Here is a 19,186-nt window from a genome sequence, read left to right on the forward strand (position 1 = left end):
GTCCTCCCACCGTGGAGCACACGCACCCTGAGTGGCGCTGTACTCGGGCGCCAGTTGGGCCAGGTTGTGCAGTGCCTTCGCTGACAGCTCTCTGATGTCCCTGGGCAGGGAGGGGAGAAACGTCCTGTCAGGAGAGACGCCTGCACCCACCGCCCGTGGCAGCCAAGCAGTGGGAGCACCCAGGCTCTAGCAGGCGGTGTGGACAGCCACTTGGCCCACAGGGCAGGGCTGCCCCTGCTGAGAGACACCACCCACAGCCAGCAGCCCTGCCCGGTCCAGCTGCTCCCGTGGACCAACAGCCAGGTGTGTGGGAGAGGGACTGACTGCCCTCCACGCAGCAGCCTGCGTGCTCACAGGCTGGGCATCCAAGCACACTCTGAAACTGAGGGACAGCGAGACCAAAGGTGACAAAGCACGGCAGGTGTGCAGGTGCCTCACGAGGGGACCCACCCACCGGGACGCCCTGCGGGGAACCCAAGCTGAGAACAACGTGAGGAGCCACTGAAGTGACCGTCACGCTGCCTCTGGTCCCGCACTCTCGCCGCTGCAGAACTCCTGCAACTGGACAATGAACCTAAGCTCCACCCGACAGCGGGCAGGGCCTCAGCTCCCCGCACGGGAGTTCCTGCAACCGTCTGCCGCCTGGAGCCCACGAGGGAGGGTGGGAGGAGGGGACCTCGGGCTGGGTCCACCCAGGCTGTGTGCAGCCATGCAACATGACCGCACCAGCAGCGGCAGCCAGCAGTGAGTACTTCCGACGCCCTCGGAAGGCTGCCGACAGACCCATGGAGAAGCTGCTTGCGTCCCCGACAGTGCTGTGCCTGGGCCCAGGGCTGCACCTCCCCTGAGAAGCCCTGAGCTGGTGACCACAGCACTAATGCTGTGCCGTGCTCCAAGCACACACGACTCTCCCCCGGGACAGAGAGACGCCTGCGGCTGCTACTGTAACCACAAAAACAGCCGCTCTTGCCTGCTGGGCTTTCCAGAGACCAAGCAGGAGCCACCCAGAGAGGCAGAGCAGGTGGGATGCGGGGGACAAGGGTGCTTGGCCCCAGGAGGCTACCCTGTCACAGGAACCCGCTCCCCAGGGACACACCTGAGCCAGAGCACAGCCGTGACCCAGCACCGGGCATGGGGACTGCAGTCCGTCTCCCTTCCCAGGCCTGCTTTAAGTCAGGGTGTCTACGAGGAGCAGGCCCTCACGCCTCCCAAGCCCAACCGCTCACCACAACAGGGAAGAACATACCCATCCCAGTGGCAGATCTTCATGGCGACCAGGTGGTCTATCATTGGCTGCGTGTACTCGGGAAAGCCAGCAATAAACACACTGAAAGAGACAAGAGAAGGGTGATGAGGATGCAGGAGCCAGAGTCTCACCCACGGCTCACGAGGATGCAAACCAGCACTGGCTTTCAAAGCCCAGCCTCCCGCCTAGCAGCAGCCCAGAGAAGGGAGAGCACACATCCAGAGTATGCACGTGTCAGCCAGGGGCCACGAAGAATGCGGCTCCCCCTCAGCCGCCAGCACGAGTCCCAACAGGACCACAGGGGCCTGAGAGCCAAGCCGGGCGCCGTGAGTCCTTGGACCCCACCCTTCCCGCGGCACGCCACGCACACACAGACCTTCCTGGAGCGCGTGCCGGGGCTCCTGGGCTGCCGCGCGCTCACCATGGTGCCCAGATCGCCCAGGGTGCCTGGCTACCCCACACCACAGTTGCACGCCGCACAAGACGTGTGTCAGTCACCCTTCAGGACCGACACCGTGCGCGTCAGGAAGGGCAGGGGCGAGCCACAGGCAGGAGGGAAGTGCAGAGGGCTGTGCCAGAGCACAGAGAGCGAGACCAGGCGCAGGGCCAGCCTCGACCCTGGGAGCCGACGAGGCCGAGCAGGCAGGCAGGAGAAGTGGCCTCCACACGGGCCAGACAGGGACCCTCCAAAGACAGACAGACACCAAGGAGCAGCAGAGACCAGGCCTCAGATGCTCCCGCTGGGAAAGAACCACAGGGCCACTGTCGAGAGCCACGTGGGACAGTCGGAACTTGGAAACGGCGTCACCTCCTCGCCAGCGGCACTGTCAGGGGGACCTGCGGTGTGCAGACTCGGCAGAGCCCAGGCCACTGTGCTGAGCAGAAGAATCAGGACACCAGCAAGCACGCTCCTTCCGACTGCACTTGTCGCACGCTCCCTGGAGGGTGGCTGTCACCTCACAGGCTGGTGGGAGCGGCGGTGCCTGGGCTGCGGGGTGCTGGGGCGCCTGCTGGCATGCTCGAGCCCTGGCCCCACTGAGGAGCAAGGAAGGCAGGAGCGCACGAGGCCACACCTCTCGGCAACAGCACAGGGCCACTCAGATCGCCTCCAAGCGGGGGCTCTTCTGATCAGCCTCCAAACCCAGAGCCACAAGGAAGAAAGCGAGCAGTCGGGCACAGGGGCACACGCCTCTAGTCCTAGGGACTCAGGAGGCTGGGGCTGGAAGGTGGGAGCCTCAGCAACTTGGTGAGGCCCTGTCTCAAAGTGAAAAATGAACAGTGCTAAGGACGATGTAGCTCAGCAGTAGAACACCCCAGGTCCAATCCCCAGAATCAGAGGAGGAGAAAGGAAGGAAGTAATACCAAGAGAACCCCGAGAAAAACTACTTCCAGGAAAAGCACACCAAAAATAAAGTCAAGACAAACAAGAAACAGAGAAGAGATCTGCAGGTGGCGTCACCAAAGATGCCTGCGAAACAACCGAGCGCACGTGCCTGCAAGTCAAGGCCCTGAGGGCCGAGGGCAGCTCTCACTCAGGCACCAGAGCCATCTGGGCGCCACCCCAGGGTCCAGGGGCGGGGAACGTGGGGACGTCAACAGCCTCTGGCTCGCGCTCGACTCTAGCAACGGTTTCAGATGTGGTTCCCACTGCGCAAACACTGCTCCCAACCAAAGGACAAGACGGGCCCGCTGGCCGTGGGCCTACAGAGCCACGCCTTGCCAGCTCCTGCAGACGTGGACCAGATGTGACCGGACAGGCTGCTGGTCACAGGTAAGACTCAGCCAGCACCTCACCTCCCTGCTGAACAGAGCACCCAGGCTGCCCTGGCTCACCAACCTGCCCACGCGAAGGGCACGGACAGCTCCAAGACCCCCAGTGGGACTGCGAGAAGAGGTGACGGTCACACGGGCTGTCCCTGTGCTGCGGGAGGCCACAGGCATGCAGGACAGGGCAGACACACCTGGACCTACACACATTCCAGAGGCAGACTGGTGACCATCACCTCTCAGAAGAAGCAGATGGACGCCAGGTGGCCCGGTTCTAGTACCAGCACCGCACCTGCCAGTGAGGCCTCTGACCAAGGCCCCTGCATCTAGGAGTCCAGTAGAACCAAGAGTGCTGCAGATGCTAAAGAGGGGCAGGGACACAGGTGTGGGGGAGGAGGTGAGGACACAGGTGGGGAGGAGGTGAGGACACAGGTGTGGGGGAGGAGGTGAGGACACAGGCAAGAAGGAGGTGAGGACACAGGCGAGGAGGAGGTGAGGACACAGGAGGAGGAGGTGAGGACACAGGAGGAGGAGGTGAGGACACAGGTGTGGGGGAGGAGGTGAGGACACAGGTGTGGGGGAGGAGGTGAGGACACAGGCGAGGAGGAGGTGAGGACACAGGTGTGGGGGAGGAGGTGAGGACACAGGAGGAGGAGGTGAGGACACAGGTGTGGGGGAGGAGGTGAGGACACAGGTGAGGAGGAGGTGAGGACACAGGTGTGGGGGAGGAGGTGAGGACAAAGGAGGAGGAGGTGAGGACACAGGAGGAGGAGGTGAGGACACAGGTGTGGGGGAGGAGGTGAGGACACAGGTGAGGAGGAGGTGAGAACACAGGTGTGGGGGAGGAGGTGAGGACAAAGGAGGAGGAGGTGAGGACACAGGAGGAGGAGGTGAGGACACAGGTGTGGGGGAGGAGGTGAGGACACAGGCGAGGAGGAGGTGAGGACACAGGTGTGGGGGAGGAGGTGAGGACAAAGGAGGAGGAGGTGAGGACACAGGTGTGGGGGAGGAGGTGAGGACACAGGTGAGGAGGAGGTGAGGACAGAGGTGAGGAGGAGGTGAGGACACAGGAGGAGGAGGTGAGGACACAGGTGTGGGGGAGGAGGTGAGGACAAAGGAGGAGGAAGTGAGGACACAGGTGTGGGGGAGGAGGTGAGGACACAGGTGAGGAGGAGGTGAGGACACAGGTGTGGGGGAGGAGGTGAGGACATAGGAGGAGGAGGTGAGGACACAGGCGAGGAGGAGGTGAGGACACAGGAGGAGGAGGTGTGGGATGAAGAGGTGGGGACACCATTGACAGAGCAGGAGGAAGAACACGTGGAGGAGGATGAGGTGGAGACACAGGTGGGACAAGGCAGTGGGCACATGCAGGTGGATGGGGTCGGGCAGGAGGTGGCTCAGACAGTCCTGGGGGCAGTAGGGTCACGCGGCAGGGTTGGGCCTGCGGTGGAGTAGGCAGAGGCTACTTCGGGCATCCAGGACAAGGTTACGGGTGGAGAGGCCAAGCAGAACAAGGCACATGTGGCCTCTCAGGGATGTGCAAGTGGTGAACCTGGTCTAATCAGGTGGGGCTAGCAAGGGAGCAAGGGGGCGTGGCCATGGCAGGTCTGGAGCAGGGGCAGGTGTCATTAGGGAGTCAAGGGACAGAAGGGACAGAAGGAGGCCACCTTGATCCACGCGAACCTGGAAGGCAGGCGACTGAAAACAAACCAGGACGAGGTGTGAAGCTGCTCCAGGTTGCGATGCCTAAGTCAAGGAAACTCACAAAGGCAGAGCAGGAGACAGCCCAGCCCAAGCCATGACTCGGCTGCAGGCAAGCAGCAGCATTCCGACACCCAGCTGTGCTCACAGACACGCAGGCACCCGAGTCCCTCAGTCAGGGCGAGGAGAACCAGCTGGATCCTTGTGAACTCAGAGCTGAACAGCCAGAGCAGGAAGCAAAGGCCGAGAGGCAGGCAGAGTTCACTGTGGTCCACACACATAAGAAAGGCAGGGGTACCGCAGGCAGGCCACCCCAGCAAGCAGCAGTGTTGCAGCATCCTCACCCGCCAAGACCCTCGCGCCTGCATGCACATGTAACACTGCAGGTCTCACTAGACACAAACCACACATGCTGAAGGAACTGCAAAAATAAAGTCAGTTGGATTGGTTTTTTTGTTTTTGTTTTTGTTTTGGGGGTATCAGGAATTGAGCTCAGGGGCACTTGAACACTGAGCCACGTCCCCAGCCCTATTTTGTATTTTACTTAGAGACAGGGTCTCACTGAGCTGCTTAGTGCCTCACTTTTGCTGAGGCTGGCTTTGAACTTGTGACTCTCCTGCCTCAGTCTCCCAAGTAACTGGAATTATAGGTGTGCACTGCCACACCCAGCAAGTTTTGTTTTTTTAAAAAGGCTATGACATTAAAATGTACAGAATACTGAAGACACCACAGACTAGGAGAAAATATCACCAGTTTCTGAGAGGAATTGTGCCTAGAATACATGAAAAATCTTCAAGTTCCACAGAAGAAAGCAGCTAACCCAATAAATAATGGACAGAAGACTGTTAACGCCTGCAAGGAGAGGTCATTAGGAAAACAAATCACAGAGCTGCTCTCACACATCCCAAGGCTGGCCACACGGGTGCTGAGAGGCAGCCCCAAACCCTCAGCCACTGCTGCAGGAACACGGCGAGGTTCCCAGAGCAGACCCCGTGGAGGGCTCCTTGCAGAGCCTGGGTCCAGACCCTGCTCCTAGGCACTTCTCCCAGACAGGTTCCAGGGAGCCCAGCTGCAGCTTCACCTGCAACAGACCAAACCAGGTGTGTGCACAGGCCGACCACACGTGCCCTCCCAAGGGAACATGCCTCAAAAGAAAGAAAGGGAGCAGCTGCCAGCCTCACCTCAGTGAACTGCCTGAGCGACCAAGGAGAGGCCCAGGCAAGCGCGGAGACAAGCCGGCCACGTGTGCAGTGCTCTGCAGCCGCCCCTCTGCATGAGGAAGCAGGGCAAGGCCACCCGGCTGGGGGCAGGGGACACAGGCTTTAATGCCTGGTCTGCGGTGACAGATTTTCACACAGACTGACCATGCACAGCTGAGACATGTCACCACTGTTAACAGGAGAGGACAAAGGCCCTCTGAGCACAGGTCAGAGTGCACAGCTGGCCACGCACCCCTGAGGTGTATCAGTGGTGCTGACCAGAGGGGACAGCAGCACTGCAAGGTGTCCACAGGCCCCTCTTGAGGGGTCTTTTGTCAGCTCCAATTCTGTTCCAGGAAGCAGAAGACCCCAGACTGCGGCCACAAGGGCCCGCATCATCACGCCAGAGCCAAGTGCCCACCTTCCCTAGCGTCCACAGGCACTTTCTCTGCCACCCATGTCCCTCGCCCACTGCCCTGCACCTCCCCACACTACAGTGCCCTCTGCCCCAGGGATCCCCTCTAGGCCCAGCCCCTGCCTGCAGTATGCGGCTCTGGCCTCCCTGCGGGGCGCAGGCCCCATGCCTCGCTTCCTGATGGACACCTGTGTGAGCCAAGTGCCCATCTGCCTTCCTCACCCCAGGTCAGGGCGACAGCAGGACCCAGCTGGGGAGGGCATTCTGGCCCAGCACCCCCAGGTGCCCAGGTGTGGGTGGAGCCTGCTCCTGGGTGTGCTCCCACAGAGGCCCTGCTCCAGGAAGCAGTTCCGGGCGTCAGCTCCCGTCACCTGTAGGCTCATGTGGGAACTTAGCAACAGCAGCACATGCCTGGGCTGGACTTAAGAGCCCATTCCTCGTCCCAAGAAAATCAGGGAACAGTGGGCAGCAGCTCCACATTCCACAGGTGACCAGAAAGGAAAGAGAACATGCTGAGCACCAGAGAGACGGAGGGTGCGAGTGCGGCCAGCAGTTAGAGCTGGGCAGTCCACAGGGTCAGGAAGGAGCGCACTTCCACACGGGAACAGCAGCTGTCTGGGTCCCCTTGGGATGTAAAGGGGTGGGAACTTTCTTAAACATACCAGCACATTTCTCCTAATTTAAGGAAAATAAGTTGTTTCACAAAATCAGTGGTTTTTTTTTGGGGGGGGGGGGTTTGGTTTTGTTTTTTTTTTTTTTTTTTTGCAGTGCTAGGGTTTGAACCCAGGGCCTTGTGCTTGTGAGGCAGGCACTCTACCACTGAGCTGCATCCCCGGCCCACAAAATCACTGTTCTTTACATCAGTAGCGGCCTGTCACTCAGGTGTCCGCACGTGCAGTCTGTGACCAGGACCCTCCAGGACCTCTTCCTCACTCATGGGACCAGCAATCTAGAGGTAACCTCAGCTTCAAGGCACTTTTTTACCGAAATGGAAACAAAAGCAGCCACTTCCAGGGCGTGGGAACCCCTACCAGAGGAGCAGGGGCCCAGAGGCAGCTGGCACCTGGGACCCCACAAGGGCTGCAGCTGCTCCCGCACCACCAAGCCACCAGGACCGCCCGTCGGCCACCTCCCAGGACAGGAGCAGGCAGTGGAGTCTCACTCTCACATCCACACCAGCAAGAGCCGCACTTCTCAGACCAGCCTTCAGGACTCACCTTATGATCAGGAAGCAATTCGCTCTGTTCCCAACTGCAAAGTAGTCAGCTGTGGTCACGATATCGATCCCGTGAGGGAAAGTGCCCTACGAAAGCGAGATTGGGAAGAAGAGGTGAAGGCAACCTGGCCTCCAGGCGGGACCAGACCCGCGTCCGTGGAGACGGGTCGCAGACTGCGTGCCCACGCTCACACTGCCCACCCAACTGCTGCAGCCACCTGACCCTCCACCCAGGCTGGCTCTCAAGAAGTGACCACATTCGGATTCAAAATACTGCCGAAGGCCTTTCCCTGAAAAAGACACCAGATCTCCCCGGTGCTGGTGCAGCTGAGCCACCCTGAGCGCAGGCAGCAGCGGAGGCAAGGCAGGCACGCCCAGCTCTGTGCCTCATGTGGCCTCAGAATGGCAGGGCAGTAGCCAGGGAGCCACCACCAGTCCACCCCAGCAAGGAAGGCAGCACAAGCCCTGAGGCCAGAGATGGGGAGCTGGGTGCCTCCCCCAGCCCCACAGCCCACTCTGGTCTGCGGGTATCTCTGATACAACTCTCTGGGGAAACTTCTGAAAACCTGCAAACGACTCAAGTAATTTTCTAAGAAAATACAAATGTTGAAGCCATGACCGAATGCAGACAGCTTTATGCTATCGACCACAGAGGGCAACGAAGAGGCCTCAGAGCACATGCCAGCCAGGTGGCCCACAGGGCTCCCTTCTCAGTGCCTAGGAGACCCTGGGCCAACAGGCAACCTGACCTGCACACAGAGGGGCACAAGGCAAGCACAGCCAAAATAGCAGCCATCAAGTACGTACACCCCAGGCAGAGCATCATTAAGCACCACCTGTACCCAGGCATCTAGCAGGACACACACCACATGGACACACATGCAGCCAGCATTGGACACTCAGAACTCCATTTGAGGTGTGAGAGTCACTATGAACACAGGCTCTTTATCTTTGTAGAAACAACCCCAAGAACAGCAGCCCTGGTACTCAAGCTCCAGAGGAGCCGCATGCCAAGGACGCCAGGACAGGGAGGTGCACCTGGTCACGCGGCCACCTCCAAGATCCTGCAATGCCTTTCACCATCACTGCTCCCTGGCACCTGCTCACCAAAACCCATGTCTCTGAGAACTGGGCAAACACGCCTGAACGACAACCCAGCCCAGCTGCCCAGAGGGCAGCAGGAGAGACCATCCGCCCGAGCCTGGCAAACTCCGCCTGAGGCTGGGCCAAGAGCTGGAGCTGCTGCACCACTGGGGCCTCCTGCCCAGGTGCTGGGTCTGCACAGTACATGCTCCACACCACTGGAAGGGAAGAAGGCCGCTGCCCGGGGTAGTGCCACAGCTCACTCTGCAGAGGACAGCAGTGACTGGCAGTGCCCAGGGCAGTGCCCAAGTGGTCCAGGGCCAGGCCTCAACACAAACAGGGACGGGCACTGCCCAGCAGTCCCACTTTACGCAATGGGGACAGAGTAGGCCAGAGGGTCAAGTCCCTGTCCTGCCAGGCAAGTCCTCTCCTCTCCAGGCTTCCTCGCCTGCACAGGGCAGCAGGCGTGGCATGTGGCGAGCCACAGCACAGGGCCATGACCAGGCAGCAAGCACCACCTCCCTCCTCAGAGCCTGTTCAGCACAACCTGCTCAGGACCCCTGGGCCGAGGAGCAGAGACCTCCTCCCACAGGGCCCTGCCCATTCTGGGGTAGAGCAGGTGGCTGGGATGTGGTTGAGAAGCAGCACCCGCCTCTTCCCACAACCTCACTCCACGCCAGGGACTAAACCGGCTGCTCCAGCCCTGAGTGTCCCCACACTGGCCCCCTTGCCATTTAGCAAAGCCTCAGCCACGCCCAAACATCCTCTCACCAAGAGGGCATAGCCTCCAAGATGCGTGGCTTTGACTGCCTCCCGGGCCTGTTGGCATCCATCAGGATTCAGGGTGCCACCTGGCCCTGGCACTACACTGCACACCTTGCCCACAAGTCTTCCCACAGCTCCAGGAGCATCCTGCACCTCCACGTCCACCCCACGCTGCCCACCATACCTCATACCCTGCTGCCCAGCTGCAGCCCCATTCACCAAACCCACTGCCTACAGAGGACAGCAGGGGGCATCACCCCAGGGAGACAAGCACCTCCCCTGCACGGCCCAGGCCACCCACAAAGAATCCCTCGATCTCCACGTGACCTGGAGGTCCAGACTCAGCCCAGTGCCTCGCTCACAGCCAGGACACGCGAGGCAGGGGCTGTGCATGGGCCGTTCCTCCTCAGCCTGCAGGATCAGAGGTGGCCAGACAGTGCAGGGGAAGACGTGGCTCTCAGCACGACCAGGGAGCTCACGCACAGGCCTCTGGCAGGGGACCCTAGTATCTGGCCCCAGTCATGGTACCTCGGACTCCATGGCCCTGCAGCCACTCAGGTCTGAGCCCCACTGGGCAAGGGCACCACCTCCAGGGAGAGACGCCAGCACCACCGAGAGTCAAGAGGGCCACGAAGTAGACCAGCACTGCCCTCAGGTGCTGACCACAGCAGGAGGCCCAGAGGAGATCAGAAGGTGGGGCCAGCCACCATCTGCCCACCCAGGGCCACTCGCTGCTGCCCCGGGAGGGCGGGCCAAGGCAGGTCTGCTGGCTGACCGGGGAGGGAGGGAGGCCTAGGCAGCCCTTGCCCCTCTAGCAACCAGCTTAACAAGGTCCCCAGTCAAGGCCACGCAGGCCTGCAGAGGCCAGCCCCGCGCCAGCTCCGGCTGCCTCAGCACCTGCTCTTTCCTGCTGCAGGTCCCTGCCAAGGGGCACCCAGCCTTTCTGTCTCCCAAGTCCACTGCCCTCTCCCTTCCCAGAACTCTTCCTCTGGACTGAGGCCACTCCCCACGCCGCGCACAGAGCACGGTGCAGGGCCTGGCTCCCCACCTGCAGCGTACCGACCCTGGGGCACCTGCTGTGGTCAGCCCCAGAACCGACACGCCGCTGCCCACCCACCTACCCCAGGTGATTTCTCGTGGGACCCTCTTCCCACTCAGGTCTGTCCCGCTCTCCTGACAGGCCTGCTCACACCCCCAAAGCACTCGTGTCTCACGGTGTGAGTCACTCCAGACCCCACTTCCCTGACGAGGCTGACCTGTGGCAGGGTCAGGGTCGGGGCAGAGGGCAGAGGGCAGAGTCCAGGCAGCCCCAGAGCAGCTGCAACGCCATGAGCACCGAGTCGGGCAGTGGCTGGAGGACCCCAGGAAGTGAAGCTGAGCTGCCGCCCGCGGCGGCGCCGACCACCCTGCGGAGTGCTCAGAGCACACCACACCCACCCCTGCGGATGCGCTTGGGGCGAATGAGACAGGAGGGGGTCTGGGGAGGGGCCCGCCCTCAGCTCTCGGCGGTGGTTCTTCCACAGCCAATGATGGGAGTTCATGGCACCCAAGGTCCCCACCTCCCAGCTCACAGGAAGTGTCGGGAATGAAGATGTGGAGCAGTCTCACCTGTCTCCCCACATTCTCCTGGAAGGCAGCCTGTGGACAGAAAGAAGAAGCAGCAGGTGAGCAAGGCTCACTCCCACCGCACAGCCACGTCCACCTCGACCGGCACGGAGAAGGTGCCAGGGCTCCACTGCTGAGCCAAGTCCCCCTTAGTCAACAGCCCCCATGGTGGCTTGTCACTATTTCTGTACTGGGGCTCTTCAAAGCCATAACTCAGGCGTCAGATGTGTTCTGAGAGCGGCCTTCCCAGCAAACACAGCTTCACGTCAGAGCCCGTGCTGACGACCAGAGGTCAACACAGAAGGAGCCAAACAGGCCTGCAACATGAACACCAACACCCCAAGCACCTCCCTGGAGATCCTGTGGCCACAGCCCATCGGCCACTGGCATTTCAGGGCTGCCTCCTGGAGGGCACCTGCCCAACACCACCTGTGGTCACCGTGGCTGCGGCATCTGAGTCCTGCAGAGCGTGCAGCTGAGAAGGTCCCAGATAAACCCGAAGTCAAATGCCTCCAGGCGGGTCCCTTCCCAGGTCCCCAGTGAGGACACCTCAGTTGTCTGTCACCAGCAGGCCCTGAGACTCTCGCCAGTCAGCTGGAGACAGGCACAGACGTGGACCCCAGGCAGAGCCGGAGCAGCACTTCCACACGGCCTGCAGCAGCAGGTGCAGCAAGAGGGCACGGGAGGCCTGGAACCGCGGGCAGGCCGGAAGCAACACCCCGCCTGAAGAGAACGCCCATGCTGGCGGAGGCCGCCAGAGCACACAGCCGGTAAGGGGGCACCCCCAGGGTCCTCAACCCCAGGCCCACAGGGCAGGAACTGAGGCAGGCAGGCAGCTCGGGGCAGTCTCAGATGGTGACGCTGGGGAGCCCAGCGGCGGTGCTCACAGAGCTTCCAAACTGGGGGCCACACGTGGCTCTTCCAGCCTACTCTGTAAGGTTTTCAATAAGTTCTTTAAAGAACACAGACAGTCAAAGGCAGGACAAACAGACGGACATCCAATGTGACATTTCCAACACCTTCAGCACCCTGGGAACCTCATTCAAAAGTACGAATGATGAAAGGTTCAGTGGAGAAGCCCAGGTCACAAGTGGTAAGCCAGTCCTGAAGCGAGGAGGGTCTCAGCCCCCAAGAGGAGGCTGACCACACCAACAGCAATCAGCACATCTTGCAGTGACAGACAGGAGACATGGCTGACGGCAAAGGACAGAGCACACGCCTTGGAACCACAAACTGAAGACTAAGTGGAGGATGCAGAAGTCAGAAGAAACCCTGATGAGCGAGACCTGGCAAGAGAAAAGCCCCAGAGGACGCTGTGAGAGGACAGAAAAGCAGTCACAGGACACAGCCACGAGTGCCGTCCACACAGTTGGACAAGTGCAGCAACATGTGAAAACTGTCACTGAAGAGTGAGAGCACACAGTCCAGTCAGAAAAGGACAACAGCTCTGAGCAAGCAGCACTGACCAGGTGACACTGTGTGCCCCTCGGGAAACACAAACCACGATGTCACACAGAAGCCCATCCCTGGCTGTTCAAGGGGCTCACAGCCTGAGCCTTGCCTGGCTGTGGCTTGTTGCAGCATCTTCAGGACAGAGCCTGAGATGCAGAACAGAACCACACACTGATCACCTCCATGCTCAGGAGGAGAAGGACCCCATGACTAGAGGACAGAGCCCTGAGATGAAGAACAGAACCACACACTGCTCACCTCCATGCTCAGGAGGAGAGGGACCCCATGACTAGAGGACAGTGCCCTGAGATGCAGAGCAGGACCACACACTGCTCACCTCCATGCTCAGGAGGAGAGGGACCCCATGACTAGAGGACAGAGACTGAGATGAAGAACAGAACCACACACTGCTCACCTCCATGCTCAAGAGGAGAAGGACCCCATGACTAGAGGACAGAGCCCTGAGATGAAGAACAGAACCACACACTGCTCACCTCCATGCTCAGGAGGAGAGGGACCCCATGACTGGAGGACAGAGCCCTGAGATGCAGAACAGAACCACACACTGCTCACCTCCCTGCTCAGGAGGAGAGGGACCCCATGACTAGAGGACAAGGCCCTGAGATGCAGAGCAGGACCACACAATGCTCACCTCCATGCTCAGGAGGAGAGGGACCCCATGACTAGAGGACAGAGCCCTGAGATGCAGAACACAACCACACACTGCTCAGCTCCATGCTCAGGAGGAGAGGGACCCCATGACTAGAGGACAGAGCCCTGAGATGCAGAGCAGGACCACACACTGCTCACCTCCATGCTCAGGAGGAGAGGGACCCCATGACTAGAGGACAGTGCCCTGAGATGCAGAGCAGGACCACACACTGCTCACCTCCATGCTCAGGAGGAGAGGGACCCCATGACTAGAGGACAGAGACTGAGATGAAGAACAGAACCACACACTGCTCACCTCCATGCTCAAGAGGAGAGGGACCCCATGACTAGAGGACAGAGCCCTGAGATGAAGAACAGAACCACACACGGCTCACCTCCATGCTCAGGAGGAGAAGGACCCCATGACTAGAGGACAGAGCCCTGAGATGAAGAACAGAACCACACAATGCTCACCTCCATGCTCAGGAGGAGAGGGACCCCATGACTAGAGGACAGAGCCCTGAGATGCAGAGCAGGACCACACACTGCTCACCTCCATGCTCAGGAGGAGAGGGACCCCATGACTAGAGGACAGAGACTGAGATGAAGAACAGAACCACACACTGCTCACCTCCATGCTCAAGAGGAGAGGGACCCCATGACTAGAGGACAGAGCCCTGAGATGAAGAACAGAACCACACACTGCTCACCTCCATGCTCAGGAGGAGAGTGACCCCATGACTAGAGGACAGAGCCCTGAGATGAAGAACAGAACCACACACTGCTCAGCTCCATGCTCAGGAGGAGAGGGACCCCATGACTAGAGGACAAGGCCCTGAGATGCAGAGCAGGACCACACAATGCTCACCTCCATGCTCAGGAGGAGAGGGACCCCATGACTAGAGGATAGAGCCCTGAGATGCAGAGCAGGACCACACACTGCTCAGCTCCATGCTCAGGAGGAGAGGGACCCCATGACTAGAGGACAGAGCCCTGAGATGCAGAGCAGGACCACACACTGCTCACCCTCCATGCTCAGGAGGAGAGGGACCCCATGACTAGAGGACAGAGACTGAGATGAAGAACAGAACCACACACTGCTCACCTCCATGCTCAAGAGGAGAGGGACCCCATGACTAGAGGACAGAGACTGAGATGCAGAGCAGGACCACACACTGCTCACCTCCCTACTCAGGAGGAGAGGGACCCCATGACTAGAGGACAGTGCCCTGAGATGCAGAGCAGGACCACACACTGCTCACCTCCCTACTCAGGAGGAGAGGGACCCCATGACTAGAGGACAGTGCCCTGAGATGCAGAGCAGGACCACACACTGCTCACCTCCCTGCTTAGGAGGAGACTACCCCATGACTAGAGGACAGAGCCCTGAGATGAAGAACAGAACCACACACTGCTCACCTCCATGCTCAGGAGGAGAGGGATCCCATGACTAGAGGACAGAGCCCTGAGATGAAGAACAGAACCACACACTGCTCACCTCCATGCTCAGGAGGAGAGGGACCCCTGACTACAAAACAGGGTCCTGAGATGAAGAACAGAACCACACACTGATCACCTCCCTACTCAGGAGGAGAGGGACCCCATGACTAGAGGACAGAGCCCTGAGATGCAGAGCAGGACCACACACTGCTCACCTCCATGCTCAGGAGGAGAGGGACCCCATGACTAGAGGACAGAGCCCTGAGATGAAGAACAGAACCACACACTGCTCACCTCCCTGCTCAGGAGGAGAGGGACCCCATGACTAGAGGACAGAGCCCTGAGATGCAGAACAGAACCACACACTGCTCACCTCCATGCTCAGGAGGAGAGGGACCCCTGACTACAAAACAGGGTCCTGAGATGAAGAACAGAACCACACACTGATCACCTCCATGCTCAGGAGGAGAGGGACCCCATGACTAGAGGACAGAGCCCTGAGATGCAGATCAGGACCACACACTGCTCACCTCCCTACTCAGGAGGTGAGGGACAGTACTGGACTAACAGTTTGCAGAGGAACTCAACTCTACAGCCAACCTAGTGGCATGGCCGGGCCTGGTAGGTAAGGTTACAACAGCATGGCTGGAACTAGCGACTGCCATGGGCCTGGCCTAGGTGCACTTGCTGGTTGAAGCTTGAAAATCAACCCTGCTGTGCGCCTCCATAAGGGGACATAGCAGGGCTGCCTCCACACACAGCTCACTGCCAACTTTAAACCCAGAGCAGAGTGGAATTTGCTGGCTTCATCCACAGTAGGGCCTGGGCCAACGCACCCAGCTCCTTCATGAGCACCATGGGGCTGGGCACGGAAGACAAGGGCAGCAGGTTAGGGAGGCACAGGCAGCTTCTCGTGTTGACCAGTCAAGACCTCCTGTAGGGAAGGGTGAGAAACCAGGGCCCACAGGCCAGAAGGGGCCTAGCAGGGGGCCCCAGGCTTGGGCCCACCTCCCCCATCCGCCAGTGCGTGTGTATGGTTGCTTCTCTGCAGACCCCCTCCTCACGTCCCACACGTGTGCAGTGCCTCCTCTCTGAGGGCCACTGTGCGCACCCCACAGCAGTGCCCGCTGCATCACCAATAGGCAGCAGCCCTGCACCCACCGCAGGGACCTGGACCCCGGACACACCAACTGTGGTGCTGCAGTGCTGGGAAGCCACAGGGTGGCCCAGTGCACCCACTCTTCTTCATGCCCCTATCTGACCTTGAGAACAGGCCACTGAACAGGCAGAGCAGGAAGAGACTGACCATAGTGCTGGGCCCTATAGGCCAGGGCTGCCCGGCCTGGCTTCTCACATGGGAGAGAAGTAAACCCTCCCAGCTTAAGAAACTTTGTTGCAGATTTTGGTAACATTGTCAGTTCAGGGCCAAGTAGTGCTTTGCATGGAACCCCAGTGCACCTGTCCCCTGGGTGGCCCTACCACTACCCTGCGCCCATCTTCCTAGCTGCCCATCCCCCCACCTCTGCCCCATGCCTGGGCTTCTCTGGCTTCCCCAACTCCCCCACCCTCCTTCACCACCTTCCCCAGCTTGCCCCTCCTCCCCGGCTCCGGGCTCCGTGCTGGAGGCCCTGTGACAGACACCGTCAGCCCAGCTGTCTCCTAGGGTGTGGGGGCCCTGCAGGACCCGTTCCCTCTCGGCGGGAAGAATGCCCTGTTCCAGGTCTGCCCGTGACCCAGCCAGGTAGGAAGTAGCCCTCTGCAGTCCTGCTCTGGCACCTCGTCCTCGTCCCCACAAGTGCCCTTCCACCAATCTGCGGAAAAGCCCCGAGGAGCCTGTTCCAGGTGCCGCCTTTGCAGGCCTCCTGCACGCTCTGGTTCTCACCGTCGCTGCCGGGGCGGTTGGAGCCCTGGAGGTCAGCTCCATCACACAACTGCTCTGCCCCAGACCCCAGAGCAGTGGCCACTCTGCAAGGCCCCGGAGTTAGCTGCCCACCCTGACGGAGAAGCCCATGCTGGCAGCCACAGCAGGGAAGGAGACTGTCTCTCACCACCTCAACTGGGCTGAGGCCGGAACCCACACCCTAGTACACACCGTGGGGAGCTCCACCTCCACTCGCCCACGGCAGCCTCACTCCAGCTCCTGACCCGGCCCGGAGAGGTGACAGCCCTCGCCCCAGCCTGCGGGGCACCCTCTGCAGGCCTCCCATCCCCAGCTCCCCCCAGCCCACCACCAGCTGTTCCCGTCACCAACAGCAACCACAGGGCCCCGATGACAGCCCAGCAGGCTCCCTGTACAGGTGTCCTGCAGGATGTCCTCCCGAGCAGCCCCAGGAGCCTCTGGAGAGCCTGGGGCCTTGCCACGGACAAGCCCACGTGGAGAGGAGCAGTCGGGTGGCACAGCAAGCTCTTGGGGTTCCTGCAGCTCCTCCTCTACGCCATCTCCAAACGCAGCTGGGTTCTCGGGAAATGGGGGACTGGGCATCTGAGCTCAGAACACGAGAACCCTGCTGGCTGCACGGCCTGAGCAGTCAGGCCCACAGAGCAGCTGGGTGAGACAGCTCCTCCTGGGGTGGGAGGCCCCGGTGAGGGCCCTGCCACCCCCGCAGGCCCAACTCACAGGACTGCCCCAGCCCAGCCTATGTCGGCACAGTGACACCCACCCCAGTGGGGGACCTCTCAGAAGGCCAGGTGAAGAGACGTCCCAGGGCCACAGCCCCACTCTCTCCCAGCAGGGCAGCCGGGGGCCGGGTGTCGGGGCCACAGGGGAGGGAACACCTGAAAACAAGGGCACTCACCGAGGCTGCTCTCCTGCAGTTCACGTCCCGATCAAACACCGCGGAGATGACCAGCGCCCTGCAGAGAGGGAGGTGACTGAGCGGAATCGGGGCCACATGGCCTTCCCGCTCCCATGCCTCCCTCCGGACCTCACAGCGAGCCTCCACGAGGGCCCAGAGAGCACTGGAGCCACACGTCTGGAGCTGCATGTCTGCTCTGCAGCCCTCAGGAGGCTGCGGAGAAGCACCTCACCAGCTGGCCTTCCTGACTGCCCCAGCCGTGGTCGTGACGGGCCCCCTTCCCCACATCGCCACGCTGCACAGAGGCACCCTCCCGGGCCCTGCAGACAGCTGCATGGCCGCCCTCTGGCTCCTGCACCTGGGACACCTCCTCAGGTTCCAGGGCAGAGACCATCATCACCCAGTCAGGTCAGGGCCTCAAGTGGGCAGCACAGTAGGCCTGGCAGCAGCAAGCGCCAGCTGTCCTGGACCCTACGCACCATCTTGGCGGAAGGAGCAGCACACCAGAAGTGGTATGACCAGGCAGGGGTTCGGCACGCAGAGCAATCCAGCACAGCCCATGGGGCTGGAACAGAACGCACTGAGGGAGCAGCCAGAACAGGGGCAAGAGAAATGACCCCCAAATGCACAGGTACAACTAAATAAGAGAGGCAAGGACAGCTTTCCTCACAGAAGACCTGCAGTCAGTGAGCAACAGAAGAGGGTGCCTGGGCAGGTCCTGAGGAGTCACCTGCATGCGGAGGACTCTGTCCCAGCCCTGGCAGTACTGGCAGTGGGGTCTGTGTGAGGTGGGCGAGGCAGGGAGTTAGGCCATTGTGGGTGGCCCTGGAAGGGGGCAGTGGGACCTGGCCACGTCCTCCCACTGCTTCAGGTTGCCCACCTCTGCTCCTCTGCCAGGATGTCCTGGGCTGCCACAGACAAAGCAGCGGAGAGCCAGGACTGGCCCAGCGGTAGGCTCCTGCCTAGCCCCTCAAGGCCCTGGTTCCAGCCCAGCAGCAAAGCAGGGACCCAGCTCCATCCTCAGAGCACAATGACCTCAGCGTTCTGTCGCAGGCATGGAAGCTGACAGACACACCCAGACCACATGGTGACCCCAGGTGGGCACCATCTACGAAGGAAGGACCGCCACCTCCCAGCAAAGACACGAAGACCCCACCGTGGCTGGTGCTCAAGGTCCTCAGCTCAGCCCCACCCGGTACAGAGAAGGTGTGGCCCACCCCAGCCACCCCCACGCACCCAACAGGCAGCTACACGGAGACAGCGGTAGGTGGGGCACCATGGCCAACAAGCGTGGGGTCTGCTTGGGGTGGTGGAACATTCTGGAACTGGGCAGTGGTCAGTGGTCACACAGCTCTGCACACACGAAAAGCCACTCAGTTTTGTGGCTCATGACCTGCACTGACAAAACTGCCCCAACGATGAGGAAAGACAGCAGTCACGGAGCAAAGGGGCAGAGGCGCGGGACACAGGTGTGCAGCTGCTGGTGGCCCCGCATGGCCTGCTTCTGCTCAGGGAGCTGCTCAGAGGCGGCCGTGGGGAAGGGCCCCGTGACTCTGCGTTCCTCGGCCCCTAGGAGCCCAGAGTCAAGGCCTGAAGAGCAGCTGTGCCCCTGGGGACCAGCCTCGGTGCCCAGGATGTGACCCCATCTATGGTGAAATCAGCCAGGCACCAAGAGGAGGCTCCAAGCCAACAGGCCCGCTGACCTGGACAGCGGCCTCTGAGGACCTCACTGGACAGAGGCCTGAAACCACACGTTGCCTGCTGCAAACACCACAGCAGTTTGTGCAGCCTCTGAAGTGAGGAAGATGTGAGAATTACACTTTCATCCTAACGAGAGCTCTGCATTCTAAG

At 60.7% G+C, this 19,186-nt stretch overlaps 1 protein-coding gene across 2 annotated transcripts in view; it reads right to left on the reverse strand.

Annotated features, from left to right (window-relative positions):
• Tbcd (tubulin folding cofactor D) overlaps window positions 1-19,186 on the reverse strand; it is a 129,240-nt gene that overhangs the window by 24,095 nt on the left and 85,959 nt on the right. For both annotated transcript variants that reach the window (XR_007107588.1, XM_047542920.1), the window contains exons 15-19: window positions 17,336-17,393; window positions 11,001-11,030; window positions 7,546-7,631; window positions 1,247-1,327; window positions 27-100 (exon numbers count right to left, since the gene is read on the reverse strand). Coding sequence is in view for 1 of the 2 variants with exons in the window: in XM_047542920.1 (XP_047398876.1) it covers window positions 27-100; window positions 1,247-1,327; window positions 7,546-7,631; window positions 11,001-11,030; window positions 17,336-17,393 (329 nt within the window). In the remaining variant the exon portion in view is untranslated. The remainder of the gene's footprint in view (window positions 1-26; window positions 101-1,246; window positions 1,328-7,545; window positions 7,632-11,000; window positions 11,031-17,335; window positions 17,394-19,186) is intronic.

This window comes from Sciurus carolinensis, chromosome 3 (genome assembly GCF_902686445.1).
Source record: "Sciurus carolinensis chromosome 3, mSciCar1.2, whole genome shotgun sequence".
In the NCBI taxonomy this organism is placed as follows: domain Eukaryota; kingdom Metazoa; phylum Chordata; class Mammalia; order Rodentia; family Sciuridae; genus Sciurus; species Sciurus carolinensis.